The 25,537-nt window shown below is 41.1% G+C and overlaps 3 protein-coding genes across 9 annotated transcripts in view; 2 read left to right on the top strand and 1 right to left on the bottom strand.

Annotated features, from left to right (window-relative positions):
• The window catches only part of LOC130291945 (uncharacterized), a 45,018-nt gene extending 37,249 nt beyond the window's left edge, over positions 1-7,769 (top strand). The window contains exon 5 of the mRNA XM_056541375.1: positions 6,981-7,769. Coding sequence (XP_056397350.1) covers positions 6,981-7,330 — 350 coding nt within the window. The 3' untranslated portion in view covers positions 7,331-7,769. The remainder of the gene's footprint in view (positions 1-6,980) is intronic.
• LOC130290894 (growth hormone secretagogue receptor type 1-like) lies at positions 17-1,054 on the top strand. Its single transcript, XM_056539089.1, has one exon. It carries the CDS (start codon positions 150-152, stop codon positions 981-983), a length of 834 nt encoding a protein of 277 aa, XP_056395064.1. The 5' UTR covers positions 17-149; the 3' UTR covers positions 984-1,054.
• Positions 7,770-19,904: 12,135 nt separating the features above from the next.
• The window catches only part of LOC130291198 (fibronectin type-III domain-containing protein 3A-like), a 121,940-nt gene continuing 116,307 nt past the window's right edge, over positions 19,905-25,537 (bottom strand). For all 7 annotated transcript variants that reach the window (XM_056539724.1, XM_056539730.1, XM_056539726.1 and 4 more), the window contains exons 23-26: positions 24,766-24,978; positions 24,245-24,411; positions 22,692-22,813; positions 19,905-21,428 (exon numbers count right to left, since the gene is read on the bottom strand). In XM_056539724.1, the coding sequence (XP_056395699.1) occupies positions 21,111-21,428; positions 22,692-22,813; positions 24,245-24,411; positions 24,766-24,978 (820 nt within the window). In that variant the 3' untranslated portion in view covers positions 19,905-21,110. The remainder of the gene's footprint in view (positions 21,429-22,691; positions 22,814-24,244; positions 24,412-24,765; positions 24,979-25,537) is intronic.

Below are 25,537 nucleotides of genomic sequence, written 5' to 3'. Positions count from 1 at the left end.
TGAGAACAGTTTTCAAGACGGACATCAAAAAAAATTACTTGAAACAATATATCCAAAGAGCTGGTCTGGGACAGATGGACCTTCCAGTCAAGTAAATGTTATATTCTTGTCCTCAATGGGAACTGAAGCTGGTAACATATTGAAAACCTATGCCAAAGACTCTATGTGGACTCTATCAGGATAGTAGCCGAACGATGGGTGCGAACCAGACGGACGACGGACCTGGAAGCCTAGGAACCTATGCACTTTTTGAAATTCACACATTGGTCCCGGTCACGATCATTTGCATTGTGCTCTTTCTCTTGGGTGTGACGGGAAATCTGATAACAATTTTGATCTTCAAGCGGTATCGGGACATGAGGTCCACCGTTAACATGTACCTCTCCAGTATGGCAGTGTCCGACATTCTCATTTTCCTCGGTCTGCCGTTTGACTTGTACAGAATTTGGAAATACAAGCCTTACATTTTTGGTAACTTTGTCTGCAAGTTTTTGGTTTACCTGAGCGAGACCTGCACCTACTGCTCCGTTCTTCACATCACCACCGTCAGTGTCGAAAGGTATCTGGCCATTTGCTTCCCTCTGAAGGCCAGAATCATGATCACCAAGAAGAGAGTGAAGATCATCATTGTGGTCCTGTGGATCCTTTCCTTCATCACTGCCGGCCCGATCTTATTTTTGGTTGGTGTAGAACATCAGCAGGGTACTCAACCGGAGGAGACCAAGGAATGCAAGAACGTGAAACACGCCTCCCGAAACGGTCTTCTTCAGATTATGACTTGGGTCTCCACCATATATTTTTTCATTCCTGTCTGCTTTCTGACGCTGCTTTATGGTCTAATCTGTAAGACACTTTGGAAGAACAAACATGTAATCCAGGGCTCTACTGCAGCCAATAGAGAGAAACATCATAAACAGACTGTAAAAATGTTGGGTAAGTCACCTCCAGAAAAACATAAAACAATGACAGAATACAACATGTGATCTCATGTGTTGCCACTAGTTCCCACTTATGAATTTGGGATTTTTTTTAGAAAGTAGTAAGCTATTTTTATAAACTATTAGCATGTACCATGGAGATGTACAAATAGGGGCTACCTATGCCGGAGTTACCTGTGCTACCCTATACTCCTGTTAAAGGGGTACTCCAGTGGAAAACTTTTTGTTTTTAAATCAACTGGTACCAGAAAGTTAAACAGATTTGTAAATGACTTCTATTAAAAAATCTTAATCCTTCCAGTACTTATTAGCTGCTGAATACTACAGAGGAAATTCATTTCTTTTTGGAACACAGAGCTCTCTGCTGACATTACGAGCACAGTGCTCTCTGCTGACATCTCTGTCCCTTTTAAGAACTGTCCAGAGCAGGAGAAAATCCCCATAGCAAACAAATGCTGCTCTGGACAGTTCCTAAAATGGACAGAGGTGTCAGCAGAGAGCACTGTGCTTGTGATATCAGCAGAGAGCTCTGTGTTCCAAAAAGAAAATCATTTCCTCTGTAGTATTTAGCAGCTATTAAGTACTGGAAGGATTAAGATTTTTTTTATAGAAGTAATTTACATATCTGTTTAACTTTCTGGCACCAGTTGATATATATATATAAAAAAAAAAAGTTTTCCCCCGGAGTACCCCTTTAAGCCATAAAGATATGTAATACTATGAGTACAGCTATGTGCGAACGCATCAATTTGAGCATTTCTGCAAAGTTTTAGGGGCCATAAAATTGTGGCTGTTAGTTTACACATATAGCAATTGGAGTCATAATTGTTACGGCCATACAATTAAATGGGCGCTGTCAGAATCAAAGGCTCAGAGAGGAAGTGAATGCATGGTGAGTGAGGGCTGGTCTTTGGCTATCTGGGCTGGTGTGAGATTGCGCAAAATGTTGAGTGTTTGCGCCAAATGTTTGCAGCTATTTTTTTTTTTTAAAGTTGCGGTTGATAAATTACAGACCACATTGCTTTCTTGAAGAAATATGAATGATTTGCACAAACATTTTGTGACTTGTTCACCAATTGTGCAAAAGTTTCTGACAATTAACAACCAAAAAAACAGGGTTAAACCAATGATCAATTCCCCCCCTATAAAACTTGTCTACATTAAAGGCTAAGTTCACTTCAGCATTGGACTCTGTCTCGTTTTAGCTTTTTTTTTTTTTTTTGCACCTAACGGACCCTGAACTGGTTGGTGTACAGTGGAAAATGCTGGATTCCTTTAGGTTCCAGACTTAAAGGGGTACTCCGCTGCTCATTGGAACAAAATGTTCTGAACGCTGGAGCCGGCATCGGGAGCTTGTGACGTTAAAACCCCACGCCCCCTCGATGCAAGCCTATGGGAGGGGGCGTGACAGCAGTCACGCCCCCTCCCATAAACTTGCTTTGAGAGGGTGGGGCATGATGTCATGAGGGGGCGTGGCTATGTCACAAGCTCCCATGACAAAAACGCTGAGCAGCGGAGTACCCCTTTAAAATACCATCTGTTGGGTTTTCATCAGGTGTCCTTTGTATCGCAGAAGTAAATTATAGAAAATATCACTGCTTGCAGTAGTTTTTTCTCTGCTCAAGTCCGTAGTTTTAATGGCCAGCGGAGATCCTCTGGAGCACAGCGCTGATGTGAACTCGGCCTAAGATACTATTGAAGAACGTGCACATCTTTGATAAATGTGGGGGAAGTACACATGACGTACACCCAGGGAAACGGGGAGGATAATGAACTCGATTTCTATAGACAGTGATAAATCCCCCGATGGTTCTTATTAAAGGGGAACTCCAGTTTCTATAAGCATATCCTCTATTCACTGGATAGGGCATAGGTTGCTGATTGCGTGGGGTCAGACCGCTGGGACCCCCTGTGATCTCCAGAATGGAACCCAACTCACCTCTGTAATCACTCCGGCTTCTTCCTTTTGAGACAAAAATCACCAGCTGAGGCGGGACATCACTGTGGCTGGTGATTGACTGAGCGGCCCCTCACTGCCTAGACCAGTTTGTCTCAGAAGGTGGGGACCTGAGCGCTCAGGGAGGTGGGATACTCCGGTGGAAAACTTATATATATATATATATATATATATATATATATATATTTTTTTTTTTTTTTTTTTTTTTTATCAACTGGTGCCAGAAAGTTAAACAGATTTGTAAATTACTTCTATTAAAAAAATCTTAATCCTTCCAATACTTATTAGCTGCTGAATACTACAGAGGAAATTCTTTTCTTTTTGGAACACAGAGCTCTCTGCGGACATTTATGTCCATTTTAGGAACTGTCCAGAGCAGCATATGTTTTCTATGGGTATTTTCTCCTACTCTGGACAGTTCTTAAAATGGACAGAGATGTCAGCAGAGAGCACTGTGCTCGTGATGTCGGCAGAGAGCTCTGTGTTCCAAAAAGAAAATAATTTCCTCTGTAGTACAGTGGTCCCTCAACATACGATGGTAATTCGTTCCAAACGACCCATCGTTTGTCGAATCCATCGTATGTTGAGGGATCCGTGCAATGTAAAGTATAGGAAGCTGTACTCACCTGTCCCCGCCGCTCCGGACCAGGTCCTCACCGCTCCCGATGCTGTCCCAGTGGCTCCTGATGCTGTCCCGCTGCTCCGGTGTCTTCTTCGGGATCCTCTGGCTTCTTCCGCATCTTCTGCAGGGTCCGGGCCTCGCTTTCTGGTGACGTTATTACGCTGCTGCGCCGGAGGATCGCGAAGTGGACCCGGAGCAGCGGGAATAGGTAAGCAAACCTGCCCGGGATGCTTAAACTGCTATCCGACAGCAGCTGTCGGATAGCAGTTAATGCGACATATAAAAGCATCGTATGTCGATTTTATCATATGTCGGGGCCATCACATGTCGGGGGGTTACTGTATTCAGCAGCTACATAGTATTGGAAGGATTAAGATTTTAGATTTAAGTAATTTAAAAATCTGTTTAACTTTCTGGCACCAGTTGATTTAATAAAAAAATAAAATAAAATAAATTCCACCGGAGTACCCCTTTAATGTCTCTATTTATTAAAAGAGAACAAAGAGTTATACAATCACAATGTGTGTGTAACCTTTTCTTCAAAAGAAAAAATGTATAAAAAGAACACACAAAGGATATGATGGGCCGTATTTTCCTTTTATGATTCCTTGGTTGTTCTCAGTGAGTAACCCCCATAGATAGCAGCAGCAATACCGTGAATATTTATGGTGGAAGTTTCTAGATTACAAAAAAGAAATAAAGATAAAAGCTTTTCCAGTCTTGTTCTACAACCAGGTCATGGTGTAGGGTTGGAGAATGCCCTGTCCAGAACACACAGTTACCAGATGATCAAAGCCGCTCACAGCTCAGTGTGTTATGCAGCAATGATAGGAGGTACCGTTCATTCTTCTTTTGCGGAAACCTTTTTCATAATTCATCCCAGTCTATTAACAAAGGGAAAAAAAACAACACATCCCTTCATGGTTTCAGGCAGAGACACTGATGTCATTGAAAGACAAAGGCCCGGGAGTACTGTGTGTAATCTGATGTTCATGCTGAGGGACGTTCTTGAGATAGTGTATGAATGAAGCAGAGCTAAGTGTGTCGTGGAACTGTTTATGTCACTTTTCTCTTGTTTTGCGACAAACCTATGAAAGTGTCTTACAAGACTTGTTAAATTTGTTGCAAGTACAGTGGTCCCTCAACATACGATGGTAATCCGTTCCAAACGGACCATCGTTTGTTGAAACCATTGTATGTTGAGGGATCCGTGCCGCTCCGGACCGTCACCGCTCGTCACCGCTGCCCTGGATGTCTCCCTCCATCGCTGTCGCCGCGTCCCCGAGGTGTCCCCGACGCTCCGGCATGGCCTCTGCTTCCCCGGCATCCTCGCTCTCCGTCGCCGCCATCACATCGCTACGCACGCCGCTCCTATTGGATGACGGGACGGCGTGCGCAGCGACGTGATGACAACGATGGAGAGCGCCGACGATGCAGGGGATCCCGTAGAGGACGCGCCAGAGCCCCGAGGACAGGTAAGTGATCATCAGCGGACCACACGGGGCACCGTAAATGGCTATCCAGTGGCAGCTGAAGCAGTCTGTGCTGCCGGATAGCCGTTTATGCGATGGCCCCGACATACAAAAGCATTGTATGTTGATGCTGCCTTCAACATGCGATGGCCTCTGAGAGTCCATCGCATGTTGAAATGATCGTATGTTGAGGCCATCGTAGGTCGGGGGGTCACTGTAGTACACACCCTGTGGCAAAACTGAAGTGTATAACGCCATTGTTAGGGAGTATTGACACCAAGGATCTGTGACGTACCCCCTTTATTTCAATGAGTAGAATGGAGTCAGCTAGTGGCTCCAGTCGGCTCATTTTCAGACTGTATCTGGCTTTTGACCAGGACTGAAAACCATGTGATCTGCTGGTCTCGGCAGTGACAGCCCCCAAAGGCAATCACCAGCCGCGATGTTCCACTTCAGCCGATGATTGACTGAGCAGGTCGCCATTGATCAGACATTACCTGGAAAATACAGTTAAATGGGCAATGTCATTGCAAACAACCTCGCTCTATTTGTTAGTCTTTGTGATTCCTAACATATTTGTAAATCAGTTCATTTATCAGAAATTGGCCATTAGCTGTCTCACTTTGCTGCAATCTGCAGCCCACTACCGGTTGTAAGGGTAAATTTGTCTCTAATAACAGCTGGATCAGGACAAATTACAAGAGGCCTTTAAATTTAACATCTGTTGTGGGTAAGATTTTTGAGGGTTTTGATGCAATTCTGGAATACCTTAAAAGGGTACTCCGCCCCTAGACATCTTATCCCCTATCCAAAGGATAGGGGATAAGATGTCAGATCACGGGGGTCCCGCCGCTGGGGACCCCCGGAATCAACCATGCAGCACCCACCTTTAGCGGCTTCCGGAACCGCTGGAGTTCCTCAGGCTGAGTCCATCTCAACCACGAGGACGGAGCATAGTGACGTTACGGCTCCACCCCCGTGTGACATCACGCTCCGCCCCCTCAATGCAAGTCTATTGGAGGGGCGTGACAGCTGTCAGGCTTGCATTGAGGGGGCGGAGCGTGCCGTCACACGGGGCGGAGCCGTGACATCACTATGTTCCGTCCCCGTGATTGCCAGTAATCAGACCCAGAGCGAACACGCTCCGGGGACTGATTCTAACGGGGTGCGGCGTGGAAGATCGGTGGGACCCCCGCGATCAGGCATCTTATCCCCTATCTTTTCGATAGGGGATAAGATGTCTTAGCGCTGGAGTACCCCTTTAATGAAAATAGCCTTCTAACACAGCACCTAACATGGGTTTATGCAGGATCGGTGCTGTCAGACTAATCTGATCAGCTTCTATGAGGAGGTCAGTTATAGATTGGATCGGGTGAAGCTGTGGATGTTTCATACTGTGCCACACAAAAGGTTAGTACATAAAATGAGGATGCTGGGACTAGGGGAGATTATATGTAAATGGATTAGCAACTGGCTTAGTGAGGAAGCAGATGTTGGGGGTCAATCAAACTTATGCTGGTTGGGTGACAGTTACACGTGGGGACCACAGGGGTCAGTACTGGATCCACTTCTTTTCAATATGTTTATTAATGACCTTGTAGAGGGATTACAGAGTAAAATTTCAATATTTACAAATGATACTTAACTGGCAAAGGTGATCACCACAGAGGATGATAACATAATATTACAGAGGGATCTGGGGAAGCGGGAGATTTGGGCACAGACATGGCTAATGAAGTTTAATGTGGATAGAGTTATGGATATTAGATTTATGGGGATAGAACATTAATCCAGGGAAATATTCTGATGCCATATTGGAATCAAGAAGGAATTTGCCTCAGTCATGGGGCAATTTGCATCAGCCTCATGGGAGGTTTTTGCCTTTCTCTGGATCAACACAGTAGGGTTTTGAACTTGATTTTTCAACCTTATTAACTATGTAAAATATGTAATCTAGGTATATAAAAATTGTTTTGTGTTTTTTTTTTCAGCTGTTGTCGTGTTGACCTTTGTGTTGTGCTGGCTGCCCTTCCACACTGGCCGAATCTTGTTTGCCTGGGCTGGAGGAGGAGGAGAGGAAAAAGAAGAAGCGGATGAAGAGGAAGGAGAAAGAGAAGCCAAGTATTATCACCAAGTTTTATCGCAGTACTTTAACCTCATCACCATGGTTTTGTTCTACCTGAGTGCCTCCATCAACCCCGTTCTGTACAACATTATGTCTCAAAAGTACAGGGCCGCCATGAGTAAAATCTTCAGTCGAGGAGAAGATCAGCAATGCAGGAACTTGCCAAGGAGTGAGCAGTCCTCTCTGGAAGGCACAGAGATGACTTATTTCATGTAATATAAACAATCTGAAATAACAAGACCTTGTCAGACCCTTCTATCTATTAAAAGACAAGGTCTCAGCACTCACCAAGTTCTGCTAGAAATGCTTATTATAGTTTCACATATAAGGGTATATAGGACGCAGATCGGCAAATACCTTGCCTTCCTCAACTGAGAGTTTTTTTTATAAAGCAAAATTGACATCTTATATTAGTGTGCAGTCTTCAGGGGCCCATATTTACGGGCCCCTATGTATGTCTTTTGGTCAGACTTTACCTTGGGATTAGCCCTTATAAATTGCAATGCTTAAAGGAGTACTCTGCTGCTCAGCGTATTGAACAAACTGTTTCCGAACGCTGGAGACGATCCCGGGAGCTCATGGCGTCATAGCCCCGCCCCTCAATGCAAGTCTATGAGAAGGGGCGTGACGGCTGTCTCCCAAAGACTTGCATTGAGGGGGCAGGACGTGACGTCATGAGGGGGGGGGGGCTATGATGTCCCCAAGCTCCCAGTGCCGGCTCCAGCGTTCCAAACGCTGATCAGCGGAGTACCCCTTTTAGACTTAAAGAGGTGCCCCTCTACTAGACTTGTTATCCCCCATCCAAAGGATCTCTGCCGCGACACCCCAGTCATCCGGTGCACGGAGTGAAATCCGTACAGTGCCGGATGACTGGTGAGCACAGCTGCCATGTCTTTGTACTAGCCGTCACACCCCCTCCCACAGACATGAATGGAGGGGGCATGGAGGCTTCTGTAACCGTAATGCCGCAGTAAGAGCATTTTTATCACTTGAGTATATGGTGATACTGAAACTTCATAGTGACGCAAGAAGTTTAGTCCAATGCTATACAGGGTGCCAAGATACCCACCAATTGCTAAAATGAAGGGGCAGAACGGCTCTGCTGTTTGCTGTGCTCCTTTGTATCTGCTTCATAAGTACGAATTAATAAAAAAATTTAAAAAAAGGGTATCATACTTTCTATGAATTTGTACAAGACTCAATCGGCTCTCCAAGAAATACTGAGCAGAGCCAATCCGAAACAAAAAGGTTACATGCTCTGCTGAGCACTTTGCCCCGATTTCTTCAAAAACAGCACCACCCCTGACCTCAGCATGTGTGTGGTATTGCAGCTCAGTTCTAATAAAGTGAATGGAGCCAAGCTGTAATAACAATTAATACGAACCCCCTAGAAAGGGCATAAGTGCACAAAAAAAAAAAAAAAAAATGTATGTTTAAAAACAGAATATGGATGTTAATTAATGGGTACTTGGTGTAATTAAATTATTGTACATATCCCTCTTTTATAAAAGTGGGGTATATACAATAATCTCCTAATCACACCTAGTACCCATTAATTAACATCCATATTTTGTGTTTTTAAACATTGAGGGGCTTATGCCCTTTACAGGGGTTTGTGTTAATTGATGAGAATACCCTGCGATTATTTTGTATTGAATATAAGCTGTGATAACACATCTGAGGACAGGTGTGGTGGTGCTGTTAAAAACACAAAAAAAAAAAATGTACGGCTAAACAAATGGTACCCGGTGGTAACTAACAAGATGAATAAAAACATACAGACTATTTTTTTTTTTTTAATTAAGAAGATCCATTTAGGAGGCAGATACCTGCCAGTGTATATATGCACACAGATGTATTGGGAGAAGCAATGGCTTTTTCCAAGTGGTCCAAATATTATCCATTTTTGGAAGTAGCAACAGGTTTTGTGCAAGGAAAGTGAAGAAGCAATAGGATTTTACAAGCTGTGAAAAATGATTCCCATTTTGGGGCATAGCAACAGGACAGACATCCTATGCGGCTTCTTCACAATTAGTGTAAAAAAAAAAAAAAAAAAAAAAAAAACTATCACACTTAACTTCCCATGAAAAACAGATTTTACACCAACAGAACAGATGCAGAACGCTGTGTGCTACTTTACAACAATTTTTATTTATATATATATATATATATATATATATATATATGTGTGTGCTCCTACTCCTTTCTGTGTTGGTCAATGCTTAGTGTCCCTCACAGAGATCTTCATCTAACACCTGCTATCTCTAAAATGGCTGCGGAAGCTATGTGCATACGTTTTAGTACTGCCTCCTGATTGGCTGGAGAGCTGTTTAAAAAATATCATTGAATTCTCAGAGGTCATGTGATCCTCCCCCCTTCTCCTTTCTGCCATGTGGTTGATGCTATTTTAGCAGGTTCTGCCAAACAGAACCACCCAAAGTTTAATTTCTAGCCAAACCAAAAGTTCTAACCGAACCAAAAATATATATTTTTTTATTTAATCATTTTTATTATTTAACTATAACAATTTATTTGTATGTACACTTCACAAGGATTCCGTGTCAGATCTGTGTTTGTTTTACACTAAGCAATAAGTAAGCAAAGAAAATATATTTTAAAAAAATGTATAAAAAATGTTAGAAATCCAATAGGGAGCAGCACACCTAATGTGGTGGGTGCTATCAGTCAAGACCAGGTCACGGGATACAGGTAGATATATTCCAAGAAGACCGCTTGATAAAGGCTGCAGGTACGCAGCTGAAATGTTGCCTTTGAACTAGATGGAATAAACGCTATCTTTATTTTCACCTGATCTTGGAGTGCTGCGGTCTTCTTGGAATATATAAAACATTTTTAGATATATAAAAATAAGCTATAAAATGTAACCACAAGACTACATTTAACCAAAGTAACATCAGTTCTTTACTATAACAATAATAACCTTGTATTAGAATAGAATAGGCAAACTCTCCTACATTCATTTTTTATACTTTTTATTAGACATTAAATATATTATCTATTTCAAAGTAACAATTTAGTAATACATATGCAAGGTCATCTTATATTGTAGAAGATACCTCAAATAACAATGAAAATACAAAGCAACAAGATTTCTTACAAGAACACCACTAGTACTTAAGACTGGAATGTATAATCATTTGTAAATGGTTTAAAAAAAAAAAAAAAGGAGGAAAACCAGATTGATGAAGGTCGAAAATGGGGAACATTTCAGGGTTCCACATTTACGACAGGAAGAGCATTGCATCATCTTGTAAACTATAGAACCAACATATCCCCAATAGTTCCCTTAATATAGCCAGCAATGCTAATTAAATGTGCTAAATTGTTCATACATTGAAAAGCTCTTATTTTGTGAACAACTAAAGTATGGAGTGTTGCGGGGATAATGTAATTTGTATAAAAAAAAAATAAAAAAAGTCTTAATCCTTCAGGTGCGATCTCAATTTGTGTTTTGGAAGCAAAAATAATCCTTTGGCAATGGATAAAGTATTATTTTTTCCTAAGATGGAAAATATGTATAAAAACAAAAATCAGAGTAAAATGTAAACATGCCTGTAGCCTAGAGAGACTGGTGTGTACAGATACATATGCATAGACATACACACACAGACACATACGAAATGCATTGAACCCGTTCCTTGTAAGAAGGATCATCATGGTGGGAGTAGTATGGGGGGGGGGGATGTATTATTCAGACATTTTATTTATTGTTTTTTTTTTATTTATTTTTATTCTTTTTGGTACAGGTAAAACAGAACATTCACACTTTACACTTTTCATGACTTTTAAAAAATCAAAATAAATAAAATACACAAAGAGACTATACGTGTGGAAAAAAAAAAATGTACATTTTTGTTTAGATTGCACCAAGTAGCTACTGTAAAGAAAGTGGCAATACACGTCTCTAAAATATTTATGAACGAAATTATGCGTGGAAATAGTCAGATGATTGACACGAATCAGAACCATACATACAATGTCTAATATGCAGTATCGATCTTATACATGGATACCGAAATTTTTTTTCTCTAGTGTAAATTTTTTTTTTGCACGACTGCAAATAACCGATCATTCGATTAGATCGATCCAAAATTTAAACAAATATATCACACATTAAAATCTTAACGCTACAATATTATCTACAATTGTATTTATTTTCATTGTAGAACAGTATTTTTTATTTTTTTTCATTTTATTTATTTTTTAATCTGAGATAAGTGACTGAGGAGGTTTAAGAACCATACTATAATTTCTTGTTATATGAAATTAGGCTCACACAGCGGTACACCGTGCGAAAAAAATCCATATAAACTATGCTAAATAATAATAATAATTAAAAAAAAAAATACACCGTGAGAGATAAAAAAAAATCTCCAATATAAAGTGATGGAATGTAAATTTATATATATATTTATATTTTTTCAGCATAATTTCTTACAAAAAAAAAAAAATTTTACAAGAAAAAATATTTAGGTTAGTAGATAATACATAATATGGGCATCTCATAAAAAAAAAACAAAAAAAAACAAAAACGTGCACTTTTGTTTTTTGTTTCCTTTTTTTTTCTTAAGGTTATAGACAGTATAAAAACATTTTGCTCAGTTTGAGCCAAATAGTGTAACATTTATAATAAATGCACTTTTTTTTTTTTTTGCTCCTCCATAAAGACAAAATCTGTGCTTTTTCAGAAAGTGCTGCGGTATATTCTTGAGAAGCACATATTTTTTGTAACACATAAATGAAATGCAAAAGCAGGTCAACGTATAAGTACAGGTACGACGTCCGGATATGTAGAATGGGTGGGGGGGGGGGCAGTTTATTAGGTCTATGTATACTGCAGTGGTAAAAGCATCACTAGGAATAAGATTTTCGTACAGAAACACAACACAATGGTATAACGCTTAAATGGCGAGTATACGAGTAATCGGCAAGGGTGAAAGCAGCTAAAGCCATGCAATGCATTACCGAGACATCCAAATATAGAAAAGACCAAGGTATTAGCGACGAACATTAACGTGTTTCCCTCTACACATGGTGGAGATGGATAATTCCCTCGCTAGACCAACTAAATCATAGAGGTCACACATGAATGGACAGACCCCATTCTTCTGAATTTTGACAGAAATTTGGCTGTCTACACAAAAAAAAAAAAAGGGATTAACATAAAAAAAAAAAAGAAAAAGTTTATTTTTATCCACCTTCGCCCACGGGGCTGTGTTCCGTATTGCACCTCCACCTCATTGGCCTGAGTGCGGCTGAGCTGCAATACTAGACACCCCTACCGGTGGCAACATTTCGTTAAGAGACAGGCACATATTGTATTTGCTATCAGTTATTCATAAAGATATGGGGGGTAAACAAGACAAATCACCGGCGTGCAAAAATTACATGGAACATGGCCAATTTTCTTGGATAACAACAGTTGGATTTGAAAGAACTGATCTAGTAAAAACTACACGTCGCATGATTTGTGATATATCTCGTACTAGAATATATAATGTAATATATATAATATATTTTAAAGTATATCATTTCAGTTTTTTTTTCTCATTAACTATTTTTTGGACAAAAAAAGAAAACCAAAAACGACTCACTGAGATTTAGCCAAATCAGGCGACTAGAGGCACATACATTGTAGCAATTTTTTTTTTACTTTGACGTAAAAAGTGAGTCTTAACAGTCAATGAAATTAACGTAATAAAAGGCATATCACATAATACCAGACAATACAATATAAAAGTAGCCAAAACCTACACCCAAAAACTTCCCCCCTGTAAAGTTGGCCATACTGCGGAAGATGTCTTGCCACCACTAACAGCTTGGTAAGGCATTTGTCAATCATCCATAAGGCCTTGCATCAGATGGAACCCTCATTTTGGTTTAAAGGGGTACTCCGGTGAAAAACTTTTTTTTTTTTTTTTTAAATCAACTGGTGCCAGAACGTTAAACAGATTTGTAAATTACTTCTATTAAAAAAATCTTAATCCTTCTTGTACTTATTAGCTGCTGAATACTACAGTGGAAATTATTTTTCGTTTGAAACACAGAGCTCTCTGCTGACATCATGACCACAGTGCTCTCTGCTGACATCTCTGTCCATTTTAGGAACTGTCCAGAGTAAATGGAAATCCCCATAGCAAACATATGCTGTTCTGGACAGTTCCTAAAATGGACAGAGATGTCAGCAGAGAGCACTGTGCTCATGATGTCAGCAGACAGCTCTGTGTTTCAAAAAGAAAAGATTGTCCACTGTAGTATTCAGCAGCTAATAAGTACAAGAAGGATTAAGATTTTTTTTTTTTAATAGAAGTAATTTACAAATCTGTTTAACTTTCTGGCACCAGTTGATTTAAAAAAAAAAAAAAATAAATAAAAAAAATTGTCACTGGAGTACCCCTTTAAGAATAAGAATGACTTTATAATAAATATAATAAAGATATTCTCCGATGCTGAATACTCCTATGTAGTCATAGGCTCTAGATACATGGATCTAATATTGGTGCAACTACAACATTGGGTTATCAGTAGTGACATTAAAACATATCCCCCTCAGTCACTCCTGAGACCAGTGCTCCTAGGTAAGAAACAAGCCAAAATTCTGGAAACTAGTGGTCGGACTCCCTGCAATCACTTGTCCTCTATCCTGTAGATAGCGGATACGTTTTACATAACCAGACAAGCCCTTTAAGGGTCCGTTCACACTGAGGAAATTCTGAAATTCTGTATGAAGCAGAAATGAGTCGGATTTGGTGCTTATTAGAGATGAGTGAACTTACAGTAAATTCGATTCGTCACAAACTTCTCGGCACGGCGGTTGATGGCTTTTCCTGCATAAATTAGTTCAGCTTTCCGGTGCTCCGGTGGGCTGGAAAAGGTGGATACAGTCCTAGGAAAGAGTCTCCTAGGACTGTATCCACCTTTTCCAGCCCACGGGAGCACCTGAAAGCTGAGCTCATTTATGCAGGAAAAGTCATCAACTGCCGAGCCGAGAAGTTCGTGACGAATCGAATTTACTGTAAGTTCGCTCATCTCTAGTGCTTATTGCTGTGGACATATGTGCTGTCCCATCGACAAACGGAATCTGACGGGAGATCGAATGTCCAATCTACCACTGAAATCCAATTTCCGACGTGTAAACAAAATAGCGAAACTTCCATTTAAATCAATGGAAGGGTGGGTGCTGAAAGCCAATTCCGCCTGGAATTGCCTCATGAAGATTCTGTGTGGAGTCTCCATAGTGTGAACAGGGCCCTATAGGAATCACTGAAAATCATGTTGCATCTAGAAATAGACCACTAAATGGTGGCAAAATGGAAAAGAAGGGGCAAGTCCCCAGGAGGGCATCCAAAAGCTATAATGCCTTGGCCAGGGTATTTAGATATAGGGCAGCAAAGTACAAGGAACGCCTAGCTACACCTCTGATAAACAGTATACCAGTGGTCTTCAACCTGCGGACCTCCAGATGTTGCAAAACTACAACTCCCAGCATGCCTGGACAGCCGTTGGCTGTCCAGGCATGCTGGGAGTTGTAGTTTTGCAACATCTGGAGGTCCGCAGGTTGGAGACCACTGCAGTATATTATCATCCCTCTGTCTGGATGTAAAACTTTTTTTTGTATTATACAGCTTTGTAGTTTTTACTGTGTATAGTTTTTAGACTTGTATAGTCCACGTGCCTATATATAATAAAGTCTACAAATGTATTTCTCAACTAAAAAAAATGGGGAAAGCGGGTACATAAAACTCACAATATCCACTGTATCAAGTACAAGGCACCTATGTCTACAAGAACCGTGCGCCCTGTGGAAGTAGCAATATCTTACATAACTTGTTTTATTTTTGGTGTCATATTTAATTCTAACAGAGAAGGCAACGTGATCATTATTATTCTTGTGTTTGTTACTAAGAAACGCAGAAGCCGCGTTCTATAGACAAAAATAAAAAGGACTGAAAAGATGAAAGCGATTTATTTACCTAACCAAAAAAGCTGGTAGATGACCTCTATAAAACCGTTCTGGTATATAGATCTATAGTAAAAAAATATATTTAGTATGTACATAAAAAAAATAAAAATAATACATTCAGAGCTTAGCAGCCGACAAGAAATAGAGGGCAGGCTGCAGATTACAACACAATTTGACTAGGCCTTGTGTGTGGAAATGAGCTTGTTGCCCACGGCAACCAGAGTGTACATTGAATTCTTCCAGTGCCGTATTAAAAAATGAAAGCTAAACTCTGATTGGTTGCTAGGGGCTACACAGCCGCTTTCTCATGGAGACACAAGGCTCCGGGGGGGGATTTATGAAACCGTCTAAAACAGTGGTCACTAAACGGTGGACCTTCAGGTGTTGCAAAACTGCTGTCCAGGCATGCTGGGAGTTGTAGTTAAACAACAGTTGGAGGTCCACAGTTTGGGGACCACTAAAAAAAACTAATCTTTGTTGCCTATGGCAACTACTTACAGCTTTCATTTTGTGTTCATTTTCTGAATATAAATTTGGTTGCCATAGGCAACAAGGACAATTTTTTCCCCCTTTTAGACCGTTTTATATGTCCCTCCCCAAATAGTGTGTATTTTAAAACATAAAACCTCACGGACAACATCGAGCAGAGATATCAGACATAATGGTTACAGTGTTATCCCAGAAAGTGCTTTCACAGTGATTTCTTATTAAGAAAAAAAATGTTAAAAAATTTAAAAAAATCCATGAAAAGCTTTAAAGAGGTACAGAGATATATACTATTTTCTTTTTTGGTCAGGCAAATAAAATGAAGTTGAATTTTTATGTTCCTTTTATGGGATGGTTATCTCTTGCCTTTGCCATGTGTTATAGCAGCTACAGATCCATATTCCTATCCTAAGAAAATAGAGATATATTTTTCGATAAAATCACCTATTTAATAAATTCTGATACAAAACGTACTATATATTTTGCGAGAAAACTATTTTCTTTTTATTTATTGATTAAAATTTTTTTTTTTTAACGAGGGTCTTAATATTTCCAAAGGATAGAGGATAAGATGTCTGATCGCGGAGGCCCGCTGCTGAGACCCCCCGCGATCTCCCTGCAGCACCCGCATTCTATGGGGGTGCTGAACCTCCGGGTTTCCGGGACTGGGGACGTGACGTCACGACACGCCCCCTCCATTCAGGTCTATGGGAGGGGCCGTCATGCCCCCTCCCATAGACATGAATGGAGGGGGAGTGATGTCATGAATGAGATTAAGCATCCGAATGCGGGTGCTGCAGGGAGATCGTGGGGGGGGGGGGGGGGTGTTTCAGCAGCGAGCCCCCCACGATCAGACATCTTATCCCCTATCCTTTGGATAGGGGATAAAATGTTTTTGCCTTTAATCTTGTAAAACCCCTTTGAAGTGTAAGCTACCTACCCAAACTCAAAAACTGATAGCGGTAGATGCTATTAGGTGAGAGTTTAGGGGTCCGCCATGGCTCACCTCCCCAAGCAGTGTTTTTAGCCATCAGTTTTCAATGTTGGGAAGAAGAGCCACCACGTGGTACAATTTCTTACCCCTCTATTTTAAAGCGTAACTCCGCTGTTGGCCCGGCAGCAGATTACATGTTTCCTGCTCCCTTTAGCAGCAATTTTTGGCAGATCATAAAATGTTTCCTGCCACCAGACCAACATGGGAGTTATGCTTTAATAATGCTGAACTAGTGGGGACTCAAGTAAAGATCTCATAAAATGCTGAAGAGAGACAGAAGAACACTCTTCCAAATATAACCCTCCCCTCTGTGACCTTTCTCAGCCATTCTTCAAAGCCGAGAGTGGTCACATGACACTTTTCTTCTGAATCTTAAGGGCCCCTGTAAACATTAGAAAAAAGTCAGCCAAAGCCACCAATTGCACATGGTGGGCTAGTTGGGAGGCCCAACCATGTAGATTAGTTTGCTAGTCCCGCTGACTTGGAGAAGAATCGTGCATCCTGAATTGCCTGATCTTTTTGTTCTCGGTAAAATAAGCCACCGCCGCTAGAGTGGTCTCTATTCCTTATCTCTCCATTCAAGACACATGAATGCTCAGCCAAGCCAATCGGTCATGTTTAGGGTGCGTTCACACATACAGGATCCTGCGCAGGATTTGTAACTGCAGATTAGAAGCTGTGCTCAGTCATTTAGTTTACATTGAAATCTGCGTACGTGTGAACGTACCCTTATGGAGGAAATCAGGCCGACAGCCATCACATGTGTACGGGTACCTTAAGAAACAAAGTCTGAGGAGCTTACACCCTTCTTGTCACTTTGGGAAATAAAAGCCCATGTAAGGATGTGTGGCTTTTTTTAAGATCTTTTTTTAAGATCTGAAAACCTAAACCAGTTGTCTCCAAACTGTGGACCTCCAACTATTCTTTGCCACCATTTTTGAGAGCATTATCTCTGTAGGTATATAGTATCTCGGACTCTAAACAGATGCAATGTGGAACATAAATGGACTACAATTGCCAATATAAAAACAAACTATATATGATATATATCTCTCTCTCTATAGACCACACTCCAAAAATATCTTGTAAGATATCAGTTACCCAAAGTTACAACAGAATGACTAGTTTAATCTAATATCTTACAGATACTTGGGTGGTTCCAGACTATGGACTCACCCTGCATACGTTTTCAGAATCTTCAGAATTCATCACAGTTTACTACAATCTCTTATATAATCGAGGCATAGGTTATTATAAATGTTTTTTGCTTTAGAGCAGAGGTCCCTAACCCAGTATCCAAGGCCCAACAACAACAGTCCAGGATTAGAATGTTTCCCTGTTCTATTCCAATGGAGTCATAAAAAAACAAAAAACAAAAAAAAAAACTGTAATGTTGGTGGGCCTAGAGGACAGGGCTGAGGACCACTACATTAGAACACACCAAGTACCTGTAAGAAAACCCAATAGCTATGGCAACCGAGCTGCCACTTATAGTAACCAACAATATTAACATTTTACAGGACTGACCTCTAGGCTATACAGCGCATATAGCTTCCATACATATACCTCTTGTTTTTTTTTCTTTTTTTTACCGCCAGCCGTCTTAAAACAGAATTCACACAACTAGAAGTCACTTTCCACAGCTTTCCCTAATCTCAACATTGAAATAATCACAGTGCTTTGTACTGATCTCAAAATCCTCCTATATGCGCCCCTTACATGAAACAAGATTTGGGTTTGATTCAGCATTTACAAGAACTGATTCCTTATTTTCCCGCTTTATCATGGAAAATATAACCGGGCAGTAGAGATTCGGAGGAATAAATTTGAACGTTTCATTTGGCCATTCAGAAAGCTAAGCCCCCCCCAGTCTGCTGGTATTAATGAAGATTTGGCTACTTCATTGAAATGAATAGGACTTGATGGGGTTTGCCATGATAAACACTTATAAGGGAATGAGTATGATCACAGGCAGTTAGACCACTTGGACCTCCTGTGATCCCGAGATCAGAAATCTTAAAACTCCAGTTTGAATAAAGCGGCATTGTGCACACTTAAAGGGTAGGGAGCAGTGCTGAGCTTGTCTGTGTCCCGGCTGCAGTTTGAGATTTAGGACTCCAGCATGAGTCTGAAATCTATAAAAAGGGCTTGCGGCCAGGACTGGTAGGGAGACCTCTAGTGGTCATTGTTTTTTCAAAGTGGAAAAATAGAAAGAAGCATATTTGTTAATAACATGCAATTGGAAAGTTATTTGGCATACATTAATCTGTAATATATCAAAAGTTTTTTTGATGAAAGGTACCTTTAACCACCTCTTGATTCATTGTCTGCGGGTGTGTCAAAGATAGCCGAACACTAAACTTGAAATGAGAGAGGAAAGCGCTCCATAGCGTAACACCAGAGAGAGGGTGAGGGTAATCACAAGTCAAATACTGCTTACCCTGGGTGGTTGTGTACCGTCAGACACAACAATCATATGCACGTAAGAGATAAAATATGGGTCCTGTCTGCAGCTTCTAGTCTTCAAATCGTAGAGTAAGAAGATCGGCTTCAAATGGTAAGATAATTCCAGTGCTGGCCCGACCACAGGACACAACCAGAAAGGTGGACACAGGATTTATTTCACAGAATGCAACGCGTTTCGCTGCTCAAGCGCAGCTTTCTCAAGTCGCTTTCTCACGCAACCCAAGCTTGAGAAAGCTGCGCTTGCGCAACGAAACATGTTGCATTCTGTGAAATAAATCCTGTATCCACCTTTCTGGTTGTGTCCTGTGGTCCGGCCAGCGCTGGAATTATCCTGCCATTTGTTCGTTGTGAAGCCGATCTTCGAACGCTAAACTTGGCTATCTTTGGTACTCCCATAGACAATGAATGAAGCTGCTGTTGAGTAGAGTCCTGTCTTTGAGATTGTGGAGGGTATTGAGAAAAGAAGATAAGTTAAAGGAGATGTCCGGTGCAGACTTTTTCTATTCCATCCTGCCCGGGCTGCAAAAAACGACAAATAAAAAACTTTCACTTACCTTCCTACATTCCCCCGGAGCTCCGCAACAGCTGATCGGTCGGCCGGGCTGTTTACTTCCTACTTCCTTTAGCCGGGTACGTCACACGGCGCTTGAGCCTATCACCGGCCGCAGCGATGTCACGCCTTGGCCGGTGATAGGCTGAAGTGCCGTGTGACGTACCGGGCTAAGGAAAGTAGTAAGTAAACAGCTTAGCTGACCGATCAGCTGTTGCGGAGCACCGGGGGAATGTAGGAAAGTAAGTGAAAGTTTGTTTTGTCTTTTTTTTTTTTTTTTTTTACAGCCCGGGCAGGATGGAATAGAAAAAGTCTGCACCGGACATCTCCTTTAAACCACTTGGACCCTCAGCAATCCAGAGATCGAAACTCCTGAATCTACCATCTGAATAGAGCGACAGTTTGCATACTTGACTGACGCATTATTCATTGTCTATGGGAGTGTGAAAAACAGCCGAGCCTGTAGATGGCTATCTTTTACACTCTGTTTTTGATATAAGTGTTTATTGGGGCAAAACCTCTTTGAGGGATTATTGATTGTGAAGCTACCTCTCCACCAGGTATTGGTATGAGCTAGATCGGCGTTTCCCAACCAGGGCGCCTCCAGCCGAAGGCTGTCTGGGCATGCTGGGAGATGTAGTTTTGCAACAGCTGGAGGCACCCTGGTTGGGAAACACCGAGCTAGATCTTCAGATCAGTGGGGTCTTAGCTCCTGGATGGTCATGGCATGCCACATAGGAAGAAAACCTTTACCGGACTTAGCCCTTCTCAGATGACCCTATAATTGATACAATTATCAGTCTGGACTTTACATCAAATTCCATAACAACATATTTTTATGTTGGAATTTATTATTTATATATATTTAAAAAAAAAAAAAAAAAAAAGCTCAGTTTTGATCATCACTTGTCTGTGTTCTGTGCCGAAATCCACCGTCAACAGTACAAACAGTAGTAAAGCGACCTTGCAGATCAGCACTCCAACATATCCTATATCCCTAAAATATAGAGTATATCTTTGTACATGCCACCAAATCTTATTTCACAATGGCGCCACTTATGATTAAGATATGCGTCTCCATGAAGGCCACAAAGTCAGTAAGAAAAAAAAACGGACACTTGGGTAACAATCATCATCCATACCGGGAGCTACCACATGCAAAGCTGAACATTTAAAAAAGGGACATGCTTTTAAAGCGAATGGTCCATTACATAAACGAACAGCACCGTCTTGACCTTTAAAAGTGTATTAAGGCATTAAACACCACGGGCCCTAGAAACACAGGATTGAAGTTCCCTTTCTAAGAGTTTCATGATGTCTTATGTTCCACATACAGGAGGATTCTACTATAATCCAGCCTCTTGATGAATGAGCAGCAAGAATGGAAATGCACTTATATATAATACAATCATTTCCATCTATAAATTTAATTAGAATAATTAAACATAAATATTGAAAAAAAAAATTGTATGGAAAATATCAGGAACAGGGCATTTAAAAAAAAAAAAAAAAAAATCTACTTAATGACAAAGTACTGGATGACGACGGCAAAGAGGAAGGCCACCACCGCGAACATCATGAGGAGCAAGATGGCAAACTGCTCGTCGCTGAGAGGCTTCCTTTTGCTTTTCGCGGCCTCCAATGCAGCATTAACACACGGCAAATCCAACTCTGGTCTTTGAGATGAAAATATGGTGCTGGGGCTGTAAGGGCCAAACAATTCTTGTAATCCATTGGAATCATGGTATTGCCGTCCAGCACAAACTCGGAACCGGTATTCACAGTTTGTTTGAAAGTTTGCCAAGGTGAATGAGGTGTCTGTTCCTTTGTATACCTGGCCAGGGGGGGGGGGGGGGAAGGAAAAGAAAAGAGCAACAGTCAGGTTACTATTATGTATAAAAGGTCGCCACACGTAGAATAATGTATATAAATATATATATATATTTATAAATAATGGTAACAATAAATAAAAATAAATGTAATTATCCCCTTAAGGACGCAGGGTTTTTCCATTTTTGTACTTTCGTTTTTTGCTCCTTGCCTTTTAAAAACCCTTTCAATTTTGTACCTAAAAATCCATATCATGGCTTATTTTTTGCGCCACCAATTCTACTTTGTAATGACATCAGTCATTTTACCAAAAAATCTATGGCGAAACAAAAAAAAATAAAAAAAATTTATTGTGCGACAAAATTGAAGAAAAAACACTATTTTGTAAATTTGGAGGGCTTCCGTTTCCACGCAGTAAATTTTTTGGTAAAAATGACACCTTTTTATTCTGTAGGTCCATACGATTAAAATGATATCCTACTTTTATATAGCTATGATTACTTAGGTCTTACTTCTGGAAAAAATCATAACTACATGCACGAAAATGTATACGTTTAAAATGGTCATATTCTGACCCCTATAACTTTTATTTTTATGTGTACGGGGCGGTATGAGGACTCATTTTTTCCGCCGTGATCAGAAGTTTTTAGCGGTAGCATTTTTGTATTGATCAAACTTTTTGATTGCTTTTTATTCATTCTTTCATATTTTTATAGTTCGGACATTTACATCACGCAGTGATACCCATGTTTATTTTTATTACGGTTACATATTTTTTTATATGGAATTTGGGAAAAGGGGGGTAATTTAAACTTTTAATAAGGAAGGGGTTAATGGGTGTTTTTTTTAAACTTTTTATTTAACTTATTTTATTTATTTATTTTTTTTATTTATTTTTTTTTACACTTTTAGTCCCCTTAGGGGACTTTAAGGAAGATTCATTAGATTCCTCATACAGATCAATGTTGTTTCATAGAACCACATTGATCTGTGTGCTCTACGCTCAATTGATAAAGCCTGGTCCTGACTGGACCACCAATGTCCCTTTAGACGCCGCTGTCAACTTTGACAGCGGAGATCTAAAGGGTTAATGGCCGGCCACGGAAATCTATCAACGCCGGCCCACAGCCACAGGAGTCAGCTGGGGTCCGGCCGGAATGACTCCAGCTCGAGTGGGGAGCCCGCGTCATACAACGGTTTCCGTCTCTCGTCCTTTGTCGGCCACCGGTTAATTAATTAACAGTATATACCATCATAATTATCTTACCTGATCAAACTCTCTCCCATTGGTAAATTGAAGGATGTAAACAATTGAATCTCCCCTCATCGGCAGCACAGTCTCCCAAGATACTTCACACAAATTGCCATCAATCTGTTGTACTTTGGGCGCTAAAAACAGAAGACAAAAATTAGTCAACAAATTTTTGCACGTGCTCTAGGAGCGCTCTTTCATTCCAGGGGGAAAAAAAAAATGGGTGCATGCACGGAAGTTTCTACTAACACTGCGATCTAACACTATTCCTTTGTGGCACCTTTTGGATCCTGGACGCTTGGTCAGTGCTTATACTGTGCTATAGGAGCACATTTAGAGAAAGCGTTAATTTATAGCTAAGGGAAAACAATGTTGTGGTTTTCCATTGAAAATAGTGGGGCATAGTTCCGAGGCTGAATTCAAACAGATCCATTGTGTGAACATGTCCTAACATATGAAGTGCTCCTTCTCTGCCCTATCCACCCCTATGTATAGAAAACACCTTTACGTACATGTATATAAAAAGATCTATTCAGGGTGTAGTGCCCCCCTGAAGGTATAGGGGCAAGAGGCATTTGGATCCCTTATCCCTGACACTTGTGGAGCCACTTTACTTCAGAAATGGTTTCTACCAACAGCATCACACCTTTTATTTAGTTGTATGTGGTATTACAACTAGGGTCCATTATGTCAATGGAACGGAGCTGCAATACCACACAACCTGAGGACAGGTGTGGTGCTGTTTTTTTGTTGTTGAAGAAATCAAATTTTCTAATCTTGGATAAGTGTATTTTTTGGGGAGTGGAGGAGGGCCCAGTGTGATTTTAAAAATGCAGTGTCTTATTTCTAAAGGGAGCAGTGATCCTGTGGTCCACTGCGGCTCTGATGTCTATTGGAGCTACTGTGCCACACACAAGTGATAACTGCTCCATTCAGAAAGGATATCTGGGACCCAGCAGACAGCCTCCCACATCATACACTTGAGGATAGGGGAAATGTGTTAAAGGGGTTATCCAGGATTAGAAAAATAGAGCTGATTTCTTCTAAAAACAGCACCACACCAGTCCTCAGGTTACCAGAGGTATTGCAGCTCAGTTTCATCGAAGTGACTGGAGATAAGTTGTAATACCACACACAACCTGAGGACAGGTGTGGTGCTGTGTTTGGAAGAAATTCCAGGAATGGTAAGACAATCCATTTAAAGCTCTTAAAGGGGTACTCCACTGCCCAGTTTTCGGAACAAAATGTTCCGAACGCTTAGATCAGGCGCGGTGGACTTGTGATGTAATGGTCCCTCCCACTCGTGACGTAACTTCCCGCCCCTTCAATGCAAGTCTATGGGAGGGGCGTGGCGGCTGCCACGCCCCTCCCATAGACTTGCATTGAAGGAGCGGAAGTTACGTCACAAGGGGGCGGGGCCATGGCATCAAAAGTCCACCGCGCCGGCGTAGTAACCCTTTAGGCTGCTCATTGTTGGACTTTATTATAACACACAGTAGTGTTCGCTTCTACACTGCCCCCTACAAATCCTTAGGAGTTTAGCGGGCAGTGCTATCCTTAAGACCTACCTTTCAATGCAGCTGGCAGAGATTTGGTTGTAGCAAAACTGTAGACTTCAGAAAATGGCCCTTCCCCTGCTTCATTGTACGCCTGGATTCTGAAGTTGTATGTAGTTGATTCATTCAACCTTTGCACCTTGTACGTATGACATGGTCCACTGTAGATGGTAAAAAACCTGCACCAAAAAGAAACAAGAGCATGAATTTGCCAATCCTGCCATCAAACACACGCGGACCATTGGACGCCCGGCTGAAGACTCTGCCCTCCTACTGCCAGCTCAGTGCAATGTTTCACTTTGCCGTGGACTTTCGACAGGCAGGATGGAAAGGCACAAATCCAGCAACTGAAAGTAATGAGCAAACATGACGGGATGTTTCCACCATTAATTTACTGTCCCTTTCTCCATTAAAGGAAAATATCACGGCACCTGGTACCTGTTAAACAGTAACCACAACCAGGTATAAAACCTAATGGAGACCCGGGAGAGCAGGGGGGGATGGAGAACACATTAATCTCATGTCACGCTCACCTGCTGAGCTTATCTTCCATCTGTAGATTGTAGAGCGATGTTTCTGTAGCTAAAGCTTTACTTGTCCCGTCCCCCCATTTTAACTTAAGGCTCTGGTGACTGAAGACCACACATTCCAGATGTGGAGGATTGGGAGGAGGCGGCTTGGTTTTGGCTTTAATAGATGGACTAAAAGGACCTGCTCCAAAGCTGTTTATGGCCTGAATTCGTATCCTAGATGAAAAAGAGGAAAAAATGTAATTCAGTTCTCGACAAAATTGCATCATAGATGTTTAAACATTAAAGATGTGTTTTCATTCTAGCCGATATCCCCTATGCACAGTGCAGAACACAGCAATGTACATAGGACCCACAGAGAATGAATGGAGGCTTGGTCCATTGATTTGGGGCTGTAATTTTACTGCGTTATGGAAATCTGTGGGGTCCCAGCTGTCAGATCCCCACCGATCTACAAGTTATGTCTTATTCCACATATGGCGAACCTTTTTGAGCCCAAACCTGGACACTACATCAACTAATTTATCTCAAAGTGCCAACCCGTCACTCTCGCTTCTTCCTCTGCACTTTCAGTTACATCTGTCGGCAGGAGACGAACAGAAATTTTTGCAGTAAAAGCAATAAGGCAAGTATCACATTCGGGTAGGGAGCAGCGTAATCCGGATTTTGTACAACCACTGTCCCCACCTGTTTGGACAATCCGCCCTAAACTGCGCCCCCTGCGACAATCCCTGCACTGGTCTAAGTGTTGGGGCCTCAAGGATAGTCAGTGAGT

This window comes from Hyla sarda, chromosome 9 (genome assembly GCF_029499605.1).
Source record: "Hyla sarda isolate aHylSar1 chromosome 9, aHylSar1.hap1, whole genome shotgun sequence".
Classification (NCBI taxonomy): Eukaryota; Metazoa; Chordata; class Amphibia; order Anura; family Hylidae; genus Hyla; species Hyla sarda.
This window is presented reverse-complemented; position numbering and strand designations above follow the sequence as displayed.

Excerpts from the sequence above, each read along its gene's own strand:
- LOC130290894 (XM_056539089.1), top strand. The coding sequence starts at position 150 with ATGCCAAAGACTCTATGTGGACTCTATCAGGATAGTAGCCGAACGATG.